General features: G+C 34.7%; 5 protein-coding genes across 6 annotated transcripts; 2 read left to right on the top strand and 3 right to left on the bottom strand.

Annotated features, from left to right (window-relative positions):
• Positions 1-753: 753 nt before the first annotated feature.
• LOC131595977 (uncharacterized) lies at positions 754-2117 on the bottom strand. The gene has a single exon (XM_058868517.1). The coding sequence runs from the start codon at positions 1998-2000 to the stop codon at positions 885-887; it is 1116 nt and encodes a 371-aa protein (XP_058724500.1). The 5' UTR covers positions 2001-2117; the 3' UTR covers positions 754-884.
• Positions 2118-6013: 3896 nt separating this feature from the next.
• Positions 6014-6908, top strand: LOC131600326 (MLP-like protein 28). The gene is made up of 2 exons (XM_058872508.1): positions 6014-6245; positions 6332-6908. Exons 1-2 carry the CDS (start codon positions 6059-6061, stop codon positions 6607-6609), a joined length of 465 nt encoding a protein of 154 aa, XP_058728491.1. The 5' UTR covers positions 6014-6058; the 3' UTR covers positions 6610-6908.
• Positions 6909-9218: 2310 nt separating this feature from the next.
• On the top strand, positions 9219-9984 carry LOC131600325 (MLP-like protein 43). Of its 2 annotated transcripts, none has more exons than XM_058872507.1 (2): positions 9219-9405; positions 9555-9984. In XM_058872507.1, the coding sequence occupies exons 1-2, from the start codon at positions 9270-9272 to the stop codon at positions 9839-9841; spliced, it is 423 nt and encodes a 140-aa protein (XP_058728490.1). In that variant the 5' UTR covers positions 9219-9269; the 3' UTR covers positions 9842-9984. The 2 variants fall into 2 exon arrangements, with proteins under 2 accessions (XP_058728490.1, XP_058728489.1); XM_058872506.1 differs by having other exon boundaries at positions 9219-9453; positions 9555-9980.
• Positions 9985-12030: 2046 nt separating this feature from the next.
• LOC131598333 (secreted RxLR effector protein 78-like) lies at positions 12031-12510 on the bottom strand. Its single transcript, XM_058870948.1, has one exon. The coding sequence runs from the start codon at positions 12508-12510 to the stop codon at positions 12031-12033; it is 480 nt and encodes a 159-aa protein (XP_058726931.1).
• Positions 12511-12647: 137 nt separating this feature from the next.
• On the bottom strand, positions 12648-13064 carry LOC131598332 (uncharacterized). The gene has a single exon (XM_058870945.1). It carries the CDS (start codon positions 13062-13064, stop codon positions 12648-12650), a length of 417 nt encoding a protein of 138 aa, XP_058726928.1.
• Between the last annotated feature and the right edge of the window lie 1822 nt (positions 13065-14886).

Below are 14886 nucleotides of genomic sequence, written 5' to 3'. Positions count from 1 at the left end.
AAAGTTTTTTAAAAATATTTTTTACGTTTAAAATTAATATTTTTTAAATAAAAAATATAGAAATAAAATAAAATTTATAAGATTGAAATTTATTCGATGTTGATTTTATTTGTATAATTATTTTTAGAAATATTTTGTTTACTTAAAAATATAAATTTTCAATTAAAACGGTTAGATTAAAAGAAAATATATGGTTAAGATTCAAAGCAAATCTTTTAACCTACTCTTAAAGACAATATAATTCATCTTAAAAATAATGGAGTTGACTCCTATCTAATAAATCTAATGAGTTGAACTATGTACAATTTAAGTTCAATTTAATTAGTTAACAAATTAAGTTATATATTGGATATGAAAGGAATATGCCTCTATGATATTTTGCTCTGGCTGAGAAATTGGGCTGGAAACATGGGGCTGCAGACATTATCTCCTACGAGAGTCCTATTACAAAGAAATCATTCGGGGAGATTTAAGAACAATGGGGAGATAACTATAACGTTGAAATTAAACTTTTCGATCCTCAACATAAACATTGAATTAAAAAATAACAAATATCATTCTATTTAAAAGATTTTGTAACTCTGAAAACAAATAAATTCTATTTAAAAGATTTTGTAACTCTGAAAACAAATAAATATGTTGAATATTACTGGTAAATACTATTGTTATACTTTCATAGGATTCCTTAAGCAAAGTTTAGAGTTTCTTAACCTTAATTAGCAAAAGTGCAGTTTCTTCTCTTATAACAAAAACTTAAAAAAAATGAATAAATTACGCAAATCAAAATGATACAATTTTCACTCCTTTGAGTCTGTGAACCTAACAACATCAAAAACCAGAATTGAGCTATACCCATTAAATAGAAACTACAAAACTTAAAACAATCAATTGATCTTTTTATTCATACGCTTCGCAAGCTGCCCCATCTGAAACCTCCAATACACAAAATAAACCATCCCAAATCCAATCATCACATAAAGCCAAACATTCTCCCCCTCACTTTCCTTCGGTGACCTAATCTCCTCAATTCTAAAACCCTCCCTCTCCGAATTCCCCAAAAGACCCTCCATAAAATACCCATACAATACATACATCTTATCCCTTCCTCTCGAAACAACTGAAGTAGGGTACCCTTCACTCTCAAGGTCAATTTCGTCATAAACCACACCCTCTCCCCACCCATTATTACTCTTCAAAAGCCACAATTTATTTGCTTGCGGCGAAACCACCAAAACGACACCGTCACTTCGCAAAACGACACCATCAGGACACGTGAGATCTTTGTTCAGAAGCACGTGCCTCGCTGTACCGTCTTCCGCATCAACCTTAAAAAGCTTCCCCGTATTGGATTGCACCACCAAGAGATAATCACCGCTGCTGACGTAAGCAATACCGTTGAGCCCGATGAAACTATACGATGTGTCGCGGTCCACCGGATGTTCGGTGAACCTTGCCGATTTCGAGAAGATTGAAGCTTCTCCTTTCGCGTTTACTTTCCAGATGTAGTTCCCGATGGAGTTTGTGACGTAAGCGTTGCCGTTGTAATCGACGGCGACGTCGTTCGCGAGGGCTTCTTCATCGGCGGGGAGTGATGAGAGGAAGAGGCGGTTTCCGGATTTGAGGTCGTAGGAAGCGAGTGCGTTGAAAGGAGGAAGAGGTTTGATGGCGTGGATTACAGCGAGGACGCGGTTGTTGCGTGAATCGACGGTTATACCTACGACGGTGACGTTTTCGGGGAGGGAGGTGTCGGAGATTAGTGTTTCGACTACGCCGGCGTCGGAGATGGATGAGATGGTGCGGTGGCGGAGGGATCCGACGAGGAAGTGTTGTTTAAGTGGGTCCCATGAGAGGGATTCTGGGTAGAGGTTTGGGGATTGGAAATTGATGACGTGGGAGTTTTCGGCGAGAGTTTTGGTTATCGGAGATGAGGTTTGGAGAAGGAGGAAGAGGAGGAGGATGGTGTAAGAGGTGAGGGAGTGTTTGGATGAGTGAATTGGCATGGTGAAATTTTGAGAGATGAGGTTTGGGTTTGAAAGTTTGTTGAAGTAGCGGCTGAAGTTACAAGTGTAGGGAGAGAGACTGGGTCTTCAACTCTTGGATGCTTTTCTCATTTTATAATTTTTTTTATAAAACTATATATTCTTTATTGAAGGTGATTTTAGTGATTTTTTTTTTTTTTCGGAAGTACTTGTTATACCATTATCTTATTTTTTAATTTATTTTTAAAAATTTTTGGAGTATTTTTTCCTTTATTTACATACCTTTTTTTCCTTTAGGCTTTGTTTGGATTGATGGAATCGGATGGAGCGGAGCGGAATGGAATGGAATAAAATGATATTCCGTTGTTTGGATAATTTAAAAACGGATGGAGCGGAGCGGAAAGGAGTGGTATGGATTCCATTCCATTCCATCACTTATCACCATATTCCTTCCCCTCCAATTTGGGCGGAATGAATAATTTGTCTTATTCCGTTCTAAAATTTCCAAACAATGGAATGGTACATTCGTTCCGCTCCGTTCCACTCCGCTCCATCCCACTCCGCTCCATTCCATTCCGCTCCGTTCATTTCGTGATATCCAAACATACCCTTAATTATATTAATCATTGTAACGTGAATATCTCCAGCGATGCTGGAGAATTACACTAGTTCCTAATTAAGGGGATTAGTAAAACTTAAGCCACTTCTTAGCGAATGGGATAAGTGGGATTTATATCAGTTCTCAATCAAATGGACGAGTAAAACCTACACCTAGAAGTGTCTGCGGTACAGGTTTTGAGGAAAAAATCATTTGAACCGTAGGAGAAAAATTCGCGCGATTTCGTTTGGTTTGGTTGACTTTTAAAAAAAAATCGAACCAAACCAGTTCGGTTTGTTCGGTTTTTTATAAATATTTTATTGAGTCATACATACACATATATGACAACATAACTTTGTATTTAGACATTCATACACTATCAAATAACAACAAAACTCGTCATATTTTGACAACAATTTTCTGTTTAATTTGTAACAAATAAATTAGACAAAATTGGAATAATAAACATAAAATAATAGCATAAAATAATATAAAATTATTATAATGAAAAAAAATAGAAGAGACGAGAGATTAGTGAAGATGAAAAAGAAAAAACAAACTAGTTGAGATATTAGAGAAGAAGATGTGCGCGATAAAAACGAAACTGAAATAGGGAACATTTGCATAAAAATGCGAAGGTGAAAAAGAAAGAATATAAGAGAGTATAGATTAGAGAAGAAGAGGGAATATATATGTGGCAAAGAAGGCGCGATAATGCTATTAGAGATTTGAGAAGACCGGGATTGAAATCATATGTAAGGATGATGAAATTATTCGTAATCATAAGGCTAGGATATAATAGGTTTAAGTTTAGGTTGAATGTGAGTTAAATAAAAGTTAGGTTGTAACGTAATGCGGTTTGATTCGGTTTGGTTCAGCCTACAATATACAAACCGAACCGGACCGTGCGGTTTTGTTAAAAGATGACCTAAACAAATCCGAACCAAATGCAATTTTTTGTGATTTTGGTTTGGTTTGCGGCTTTTTATTGGGTTGGTTTGGTTTTGAACACCCCTACCTACGCTAGCTTCCAACGAATAGGACGGGTGAAAATTATGTCAACTCCCAATAAGCAAGACGAGTAATGACGAATTGCCTAAAGCTCACACCAACCTCAAACAAAACAAGGAGGAAGCACAAAACAAATCTGGTTTGCATAACGATAAGCTCAAGGGAGGACAACCCCATAAAGAAAGGAAACAAATTCAAGAAAACCAGGTCGTTCAGTGTAACCCTGTAGTGGACAAGAAGTATAAATAACACAAAAAGAGAAGTCGTTACAAGACTCGAATGGGTAATAACAACACACAGGCCAGATCAACATAAATATTACAAATCATGAACCTCTTTGGAATTTTCACTATCCTTTATAGTGGCCCCATCCCATACATTTTCTCCGTATCAGCTCCAACCGAGGAACGACAACACTCAGACTCAAAAGCTACTCTTGATAAAAAAACGTCCTAAAAAGCACCAAAGGCGACTTTGAAATCTTCAGCCATCACCTCGTTAACTCTCTCTTGCATTACCTTCAACTTCTCAATATGAATTTACTGCTACTTAGCATGATAATCTTTCTCCTTCTTTAGTGCCTTTTTAGCCGCAACTAGTCGAGAAGTCAAAGATTATGAAGCAACCTTCCCCTCCTCAATAAATTTGTCTTTGGGGATGAATACGTCCATAATTCAGATACCTAAACAACCAAGGAAAAAGGTATGCCATGTGTGGCCACTTCCTTTTGCAGACTAGAGAGCCTATCCACTTCTTTTTTGAACTCAAAAAACTTCTCGTGCATGTGCGGCCGGTCATGGAATACCAAAATGACAATTATTTTTCAAAAATCATTGTAATATTTCATATTCAAATAACTGTAGAAAGCACTGCATTACTTTATGAGGAATGGTCTCCCTAGGAAGACATTATATATGCTTTCATAGAAAATTACGAATAAACATGTGTTCATGGTCCCCTCGTTCTTTCTTTCTCTGCCAGAAACTAGTAATTCTATGGCCTTACATAGGTGAGTAGAAGAGTCAATTAAAATGGCCCTGTTCAAATTTTTTGTTGGGGTCCATTTTACTATTTGCCCAGGGCCTCTAAAAAGTCAGGACCGACCCTGCTTATGAAGATGCTAAGGTACATAACGTCGCAAGATTTCAAATCGTCGATAAGTATCCCTAACACGGGCGGAGCCAAGGCCCAGCTAGCCCGGGCAGGCGCCCAGGCTCAACCCGTATTTTCTTTGTACTCCCTCCAATTTAATAGTTGATTTTTAGAGAAAATTATGGGCAAAATTAATAAAAATAGGGTGTGAAAATTAAAAAAATGAATAATCAATGGTGTAAAATTTTTGCCCAGGCTGTCTAAAATTTCTGGCTCCGCCAATGTTTTACTATGGTAGAAGTTATGAATAGTGAAAGCGTCGCATTAGGAGCTCCATCCACTTTTCTTGCAGTCTTGAAACCCTAAGATGTGTTGTCTCCTTCTTGCCTCTTAGTTGCCACTAGGGGTCTTGAAGAGTTTTGCGCTAGATTTTTTTAATTATCTTCTTCCTAGCTAGATGATCAACCAGCACTCGAAGAGACGAAAAGATAAGGAGATGATATTGGAGTTGATAGATATGTGGTGATTCAGTAGCTAGATTAAACACCATCGTCTTCTTTCGAGCGAGATCGCAGTTACAATTCATGAATTTGGTATCGAAAGAATCTAATCGTGGAAATTCGTGAGAATGAGATGTCGATCCCCACAATCAACGCCACTGTTCCAAACTAGAACCAGAAACGGGTAGAGATCCAACAGAACAGAGTTATGGTGCGGTGGAATGAGCTATCGATAAGACAGAGCAGAGATGGACCTGTAAGGTTAACACTTTAACACCAAATTCTGTGAATGAGTGAGAAAATAGTTTAAGGGCAGGTTTCAAAAAATACTTAAAATGGCGCGTGTTGTGCTTTATATAGATTAGACGGTTAAATCCGTCCCCGTGTGATCCGGTGCCTTGCGCAAGGAATCACCCGGTTATATTTGACGGTGAACATTGTCTGAGAGCGAAGATCAAGTGTGGATACCTTGAGTCCTCAATGTTTTGGTACACAGTACTTTGGACTGAACCTTGTCATGATTAGAATTTCCTGCCTTTGGCCTGTTGCCGGCCAGGAAGAAATATTATGTAAGAGAATGTTTGTTCCAGCATCTTTTTCTTAATCTATAAGCAATATCAAATGTCAACTTATATTCCTTAAAAGAATTGAACTTAATATATACAGCTGTTATAATTGTGATGTTCGTTAATAGAGAAGTTTTATATATTTCAATCAATTATTTGTTTAACTTCGTCAAGCAGTGCTATAACACGAAACTTGCTTGTGAGTGGACCACATGATTATTAATTTTAGTCAAATCATCACAATTAATTTCTATTTAAGAGAATGTATATCCATATCTTGTGAGTAGAAACAATAATATAGAGAGCATAGAAATGGCTTTAAGTGGGAAAGTGGAGACTGAAATAGAGACTCAAGCACCTGCTGATAAATTCTATAATATCTTTAGAAATAAACTTCATCAAATACCTAATATCTCTACAGAAATAGTGCAAGAAGGTAAAGTGCATGAAGGTGATTGGGAGAATGTTGGTTCTGTACAACAATGGGAATATACATTAGGTAAATAAGGCTGTTATGTTTCATCATTTTATTTTGCTTATTTATATATATCAACTCTAATTTTGAATATTTGTGAGTCCATGCAGAAGGAAAAAAACAAAGTGCTAAAGAAAAAATTGAGACTATAGATGATGAGAATAAGACAATCACATATAGTGTCTTTGGTGGGGAAGTGGGTGAGAGTTACAAGAGTTTAAAGGTAACAATACAAGTGATTGATAAGGAACATGGTGGTGGAATTGTTAAATGGAGTTTTGATTATGAGAAACTGAAGGAGGATATCACAGCTGCATCTCCTGATTCATTCTTGGACTTTGCTGGAAAGGTCACAAAAGATATTGATGCTCATCTTGTCAAAGAATAGCAACAAAGATAAAGTGTGTGGCTAGAGTGTGCTATTGCTTATCAAATAAACTTTGTTGTGATGTATGTACTTTTTATATTGCTAATAACTTTAGACTCAAGTTTATCTTAATGATTCAACTTTATGTGGAATTTGTTAAGTATTGGAGCTCAATCAATTGGTTTGTTGTGATAAATATGTTTAAGATAATTCATGTAAATTTATATTTTTGTCTCTGGTGTTGACAAATTGTTTCATATTAATTCCCATATTCTATGAGAAAAACATGAATAAATATAAAGGTTATTGTTCTATGTTTTTTGATGACTATATTATGGAGATTGATCTTGCATAATATGATTCACCAAATATATGTTGAGAAATTTTATGCATTCGTGTTTGTTTTGCTAAATTTGATAGGGTTAAATATGTTTTTAGTCCCTATAAATATGCGACCCTGCATTTTTAGTCCCTATAAAATTTTTCTTCAATGAATGATCCTTCTAAAATTTTTATGCATGCAATTTCAGTCCCTGCTGTTTTCTAAAATTTTAAAAACTGTTTAATTACCCTTTAATTTTTAAATTTTTTAATAATTTTTTTTATATATGTTTATAATACTGTAAAATATTTATTTACCAAGTTTTAGAATTTTTTAAAACGAGAAGAATTAAATATGAATTTTTCAAATTTCAAAAAATAATGATAAAAGTAATGAAAATATCAACTTAGAAATTAAATTTTGAATTTTCTTTTTTTCTAGGAACTTTTTAAAACATTACGAATATGTCTGCAAAATAATCATTCTAAAATGCACATCGGTTGACAGTAGGGACTGAAACTAGGTGCATAATAATTTTATAAGGACCATTCATTGAAGAAAAATTTTATAGGGACTAAAAATGCAGGGTCGCATATTTATAGGGACTAAAAACGTATTTAACCCAATTTGATATGGTAAATGGAGACATAAATAAGAGTTTGCTCTTGTGATGACTTTTGTTGTTTGGTAATACATGCTAGTTTCTTTATAAAAAGTAAAACGAGTCAATATATTTTGTTTGTGATGAAAGAGAGGCTCGTTGATTTGTTGTAATGTCGTTTGATTTGTAATTTAACACATTTAATTATTTATTAAAATACTATAAATGTGTGTTGTTTTCAAAATATTTTACAAAGGAGGTACCTTACTCAATTTTTTGAGTTGGGTAGATAAGAATTCACCTAAAATTAATAAAGCCTTAATATTGAGTCGTTCTTAATATAAAATTTTTATTTATTGCATATCAGTCATCCATTAACTTAATAATAATTTACAAATTAAAAATAGTTTTTATTTAAATTTTTTAATTTTTATCTGACAAACACACCCACCTATTCTTCGAACTTATTCTTCTACTTTCTTCTCCCAATTTCGACCTCTTCCCTATATCCCAAATTCGTATTCGACCTCTATTTTATATTACTTCAATTTTAACCCCTAAATTAACGTCTTTGATGAGTGTAGGATCCAAAACTACTTTACCTTTCCTAAGAAATTACATCATTAAGGGCATTAAAGACTGCACGTGCTAGTGACAGTGATATTTGAGGGACTCGCCTTAAGCTCGCTTGAGGGACTCGCCACATATATATTATCCTTGAGGGACTCGCTCAGGTTGCAGGATAATCCAAATATGAAGAGAATTGTAGTGCTCAAATTAAATCACTTAGTCCTTTCCAAGTCTTCGTGTCTGACGGATTGTGCATTGAAATAATTTTATCAAGCCCTCAGAAGAGACAATCTATGAAGGAGAAAGGAAATTGGGCTTCCCGAAGTAACCTTACATATCCTATAAATGTGGGTGGTGATGTGTGTTCATACACTGCCTGGAAGAAGAAGAACGTCAATACACAAAACCGCTCTCCCAGGATTTTAGGGAGAGAAAATCATCTTTGTCATGTTCTCTGGTCATAGAAGCTAAGGAAATTAATTTCCGGTTCTTTAACCCAGATCCAGTGAACCTCTATAAATATGTCAATCCTAAGGCTAAGAAGAATCTCTCAAATTTTTTTAGAAATAATTTTTATAGTGTTACAAAAATAAAAATAAATTTTCATTTTATTTGAATAATTATTCTTAAAATGTTACTTTATACCGTTTATCTTTGGATATTAAATTTTTAAAAAATCACTTAATTTTAAATTTATTTCAAATAAATTTTCATAAAATTCATCTTTTAAATACAATTTTTTGAAAAAAATTTAAAATTTCGACTATGTTTTAAACTTCAATAATATATATCTATGTTATATGATGTTAAAATCAGTCTTTTAATTTACATAAAACGGATATAAAAATACTTGTAATATTTTAAAAAAATTATTAAAAGAAATCATAACAAATAGGCTATATAATGATTGAGCAAAAATAATTTTTCTTGATTCATTTTGGATAGACTGAGAGGGACATGGGACGTGTCTTCAAAATAAGGTTGGAACGTGCTCACAGTTATTCCATGACACCAATCTAGAAATGTCAACTTATACATACAGCTGTTATTTTATGTCCAACTAATAATACATTGAAGTTCTATAAATTAATTTCAATAAATTATTTTTCGGAATGTATTTCCACCTTATATAAAAAACTTTCTATCACAACAAATAGAGTATTCGTAGAAACATTAGAGAGCATAGAAATGGCCTTATGTGGGAAAGTGTTCACTGAATTCGAGAGTGAAGTACCTGCTGCTAAGTTCTATAATATTTTCAGGAAGCAACTTCAACATATTCCTAACATTGCCGAAGATGTACATGGAGCTACATTGCTTGAAGGTGAGTGGGATAAAGCTGGTTCTGTCATACACTGGGAATATACAATAGGTAATTAAGGTTTTTACTTTTTATGTTAATTGTTTTATTTATTTATTGCTCAAAAGTATTTTATATGGTTTTAATTTTTAAGCACTTGTGAATCCTTGCAGATGGAGAAGAAGAAAGTGCTAAAGGAAAAATTGAGACTATAGATGATGACAATAGGGTAATTACATTTAGTCTCTTTGATGGGAATGTGAGTGAGAATTACAAGAGTTTTAAGGGGACATTACAAGTAATGGATGGTGAATATGGTGCCTTTGTGAGATGGACTTTTGAGTATGAGAAAGTAAAGGAGGATATTACTGGTGCAGTTCCTGTTTCATACTTGGATCTTGTTGCGGATGTCACCAAAGATATTGATGCTCATTTTGTTGAAGAAGAGCAACAAATATGAAGTGTGTTTGGCTACAATATTGTTATTGCTTATTAAATTTTTTTTTAATTAATTTGTTTATTTTGAATATATTGGGGGATATGTTTCGTGCAAAATAATTTTTTTAATCAAGAAATAAACTCGAGCAACATTAAAGAATTCGAGTCGAATTCTTTATGTTCTATGTTAATATTTTTTTTTAATGATTAAACATAAATAGATATTGATTAAATGTTAATGAAGGTTGCTCGAATAAGACTAATGCTGAACTCAATGAGGTTGCTCGATCGATAAGTCATTCAATAGTTTGAGTGATTTGGAAAATGTGGAATAAACTGATTTTCAGAAAGAAAAAAACTGGGTAAATAATCAGATGACTTTGATTATTGGCTTGATTTAGAAGTGAGTTCATGCGCATGCTATGAAATTCCACTTCACTTTGCTTGATTGAGAAACGGGACCTGCACTCTGGTGCCTACGTTTCTAGGGATGAGCTATGTGGCCAGTTTCTCTTCTCTGATATTCTAGGTGGTCGTGTTTATATCCCATTAACTTGCTCTTTGTGGGAGGTGTTATTTCTCGTATCTCAAAGTAGGCTTCTCATTTGTGTGTGTGGTTGATATTATTTTTGTTGTGTACATAAGGATAAAATCATAATCATCATTAGTTAAGAAGAAAACACAAGTCAAAATGTTCAAGTTACATTTGAAAGAGCTAATCAAAGTTAAATTAAGAAGGAACTAAAGTTATGAAGTTATGAAAGCTTGCCAGATCTTATGCTTATTATTTTATCTTGTAGTTTGATTAGTTAAATATAAATAAAGTAAGAGTAAGTTTTGCGATACAAAAATGATGTGTGCACACTCACTCCCTCCCACGCATGCATGCACACACATATTTCAAATTTCTCATATTTGTACTAAAAATTTTTTTTGGAGCAAATAAAGAATATATATTCCAAAAAATTCAAGAGAGTACAAGTTGATCCAAGGATCCAAACTTCAAGATGACAAAGAAAAACAAGCAAACAAGCTAAAGAAGATTACAATAATTCCATAGCTTCGTATCTAATTTAGCGCGTTTATGTACCACATCTTTGATCACAAGGAAGTCCAGCTCTTGCTTATTGTGAGGTTGGGCTTTCCTATTCCTCAAGAGCCACACATGATATATCGTTTCAGCCATACAAAGTTTCAGCAGCTTAGCGCGACAGCTTTTGCCCCTAGAGGCATCTATAATCCAATTCAACTCAGCTTTCCAGTCCTGAGGAGTGTGCACTATATGCATCCACACTAAAGCTTGCCTCCAAATCCGGCTCGTATCCCTGCACACGAAAAACAAGTGATCACAAGATTCAGGCTCACTGCAAAAGAGGCATTTTCCATCCGTCCCAATACCGAATTTATTTAATCTATCCTTGGTGGGCAGGCGACTTTGGCAAGTCATCCAAAGCATTAAAATGGTTAGAGGTCTTGCACGATTCCCTCTGAGCAGATTCTTCTAGAGCACAGTAGGTTTATCACCCCTAAGCTCCAAATACATACTCTTGGTCTTGTATCTTCCTGTGATACTAAAGCTCTGCCACACTGCAATATTAAGAAGAACATCCTTGTGCTTGAACATGGCTTTGATGGTACAAGACGCTGTTTCCTTTGGCATATAAGTACTAATGTTATCCTTTTTCATATAGAAATGATTAACCCAATTAATCCACAACCGGTCCTTCTTGTGACAAACATCCCAAAGCATCTTGCCTAAGGTAGCACGATTCCAAACTCCAAGGTCAATAACATTCTGCCCCCGGAAGCAACAGGGTCACAAACATGCTCCCAGAAGATAGGGGCTTTCCTACTGTCTGTATCCTGACCAGTCCATAAAAACCTCCTACAAAGGCTCTCCACATGGGCAATAATCTTCCTGGGTAAGGGAAAGATTTGGAGCCAATAGTTAGCAATAGCAAACAAGATACTCTTCACTAACTGAAGTCTTCTAGTAAAGGATAACAATCTATTGCACCAGTGAGCAAGTCTACAAGTCATCTTATCAATCAAAGGTTGGCAATTAGCAATAGTAAACTTTTTACTATCCAACGGCACACCAAGATACTTGAAGGGCACGTTGCCTATTTGAAAGCCCGTCTCCTGCATCAACAAATTCTGATTAGGGATATCCATTCCACCAAAGTACATTTCACTCTTAGATTGACTCATTTAAAGGCCTGTGGCTTGAGTGAAATCTCTAATTTTATTCACGATAAGCTTAATAGATGGAACATCAGCCCTGGAAAACAACAAAATATCGTCAGCAAAACAGATATTAATAATCTTCAACTTATCACACTTGGGGTGAAATATGAAATCGGAGGCATCTTTGAGGGTTTGAAGAACCCTGTACAAATATTCCATGATCAGCACAAACAGCAGAGGGGATATAGGACCCCCCTTCCGCAACCCTCTCTTGGATTTAAGAACATCACTGGGTTCACCATTGAGAGAGAACTTGTAGGATACAGAAGTAATATAAGTCATGGTCCAATTCACAAAATTCTGGGGAAACCTGAGAGAGCACATAATTTGATTCAGAGCTAGCCACTCAACAGTATCGTAAGCTTTTTGTATATCCATTTGAATCATACACCTTGGGGAGATAAGTTTCCTACCATACCCTCTAATCAACTCATGAGCTAGCATGATATTATCGTGGATTAATCTGCCAGGGATAAAAGCTGACTGGTTCTAATTGATAATTGAATTAATGATCTTTCCCAATCTCTTAGTTAAGATCTTAGAGGGATTTTATAGAAAGTACTGCAGCAAGAAATAGGTCTTCAATCCTTAATGGTTTTAGCCTCTCCAGATTTCGGGATCAGAGTAATCAGGGAGCAATTAAGAGCCTTGTGCATTCTACCAGTCCTGAAAAACTCTTGAATAGCTTCAAAAACATCAATCTTCACAATCTGCCAAGATTCCTTAAAAAAGAAGTCATTAAAACCATCCAACCCAGGGGCTTTAGTATTACCTATGCCATCAAGGGCTTCCCAAATTTCCCTCTTAGACACTGGCTTGACCAGGTCAAGGCCACTCTCTCTAGATAAGATTTTACCACTCACAACACAGGGTATATTAATACCTTTCAGGTCCATGGAAGCAGTTCCCACTAAATTTGTGTAGAAGTCCAAAATCTCCTTAGCTATATCCTCCTTATTGCAAAGAATGTCTCCATTGAGAGAGATAAGAGTCAACATGCTATTATATTTATTCTTTTCTTTAATAGAGTTATGGAAGAAAGAGTTGTTACCATCCCCAAGCCTTAACCAATCCCCTTTAGCCTTCTGTTTGAGTATTTTCTCAATTAAAAAACTTTATAATCAATTAGGGGGAGCCAAAATACACAATATAGTTGATGAGAACCTTCATCTAGTTAATTAGAATAAGAGTAATATCTCTTAATCAATTAGATAGACTTGCTAAAATATTAAGTGATGTCACATATTATGGTTTTCTTTTTCTAGGTTAATCTAATTGATTATGTAGCTGTTCAAATCGATTAGGAAGCACCAAAGTCCATGTACCGTTTCCTTTTTTAGCCAAATAATTTCCTATATGTGTCGTTATAATTGTATCAAGTCCTATCTAAATACAAGTTTACCAAGCTTGAAACAAAAAGGTCCAGAGAGAGCAATGCAAAGCTCACTGAGGATAGTCGAGTATAACACGCCACCTAAAGTGGGGTTTCTAGCAGTCCGTTGTTGGACTAGGGTTAAACCACTAATCACTTACTTACGAAACATGTGATTTAATGTGTCCTTATACACTAACAACATGGATGCTCAGACAAAGGAAAAGCCATGTTCTTTGGAAGAATAGTGGAATAACGGGTTTGATCGCTATTAAGAAGAGCATAATAACCATCCCTTAGGTTCAAGAATCCAAATCCAATAGGCATCTATAAATACCTCAACTATATAATTGAGATGGGAGATTCAATTGACCTAACATTGAGAGAGACAGAGCTTTTCACCACCATGTGTGAGCTTTCTCTAACACCAATAACAACCCTAAAATCCTTAGACAACCCTACATAATTAGGGGTTTTCTTACATATTGTACTTTTAGAAAATACACATGTAAATAAGGTATTTAATTACTTATTTCTCAAAACACCAATTTTATGAGTTATGAATCTTCTATCTCTCTTATTCCCATTCTTTTTATAAGTTTAATCCGCTAGTCATTGTCTTATTACTGAGAGACAAAAAAAATTCATCTAAGAGTTGTGGTATTTTTCTTTGTTGCTGAATTTGTTTATTCAAGAGCATAGTTTTCTTGTGATTTGTAATAGATTCTAAGTTTGCAAGATAAACCTGTATAAATCTTTATTTAAGGTTTTTGGGTTGAACTTGTATAAAAGCTCATAGTTTTTGTGTAAACTTGTTGGGATCATCCTGTGTAAAAGCTCAAGTTTTTGTATAGGGTTGTTGGGCCGATCCTCTGCAAAAGATAAAGTTTTTTAAGGTTGTTGGGTTAATCCTAGGTTAAAGCTCAATTTGATTTTAGTGGAAATCTTAAGAGAAAATTCTTAGAGACAGTAGTAGGCCAAGTAGTTTATGGTCCAACATATATAATCTTTAGAGTGGTCTTTCTTACCTTATCTCTTTATATTCTTGTCTTTTATCTTTTTCATTGTTATTTATCTTTGGGTTAAGTATGTTTTTTGTCCCTATCAAATTATCAAATTTTGTTTTTGATCCCTAGTTTTTTTTTGGTTTAGCACCACCAGTTTAGTCCTGTTCGAGGGTCAGTTCTGGTATCAAGTGGTTCCAGCCCCCTCCCGATCGCAGTTGCGGTGGATCGAACCGTGGTTCTCCTTACCAAGTTCAACGCCAATCACCACTGAACCAACTAACGATTGGTATTATGCACATAGTTTTAATCCCTGCTATTTTTTAAAATTTTGAAAACTGTTTAATTATCCTTAAACTTTTAAATTTTTGAATAAATTTTTTCATACGTGTTTAGAATATATATAAAATATTTCTTTACCAAATTATAGAATTTTTTAATATG

The sequence above is a fragment of the Vicia villosa genome, linkage group LG4 (assembly GCF_029867415.1).
Source record: "Vicia villosa cultivar HV-30 ecotype Madison, WI linkage group LG4, Vvil1.0, whole genome shotgun sequence".
Taxonomy (NCBI): Eukaryota; Viridiplantae; Streptophyta; class Magnoliopsida; order Fabales; family Fabaceae; genus Vicia; species Vicia villosa.
The sequence above is the reverse complement of the archived record's forward strand: the minus strand, read 5'-3'. Positions and strand labels throughout refer to the sequence as shown.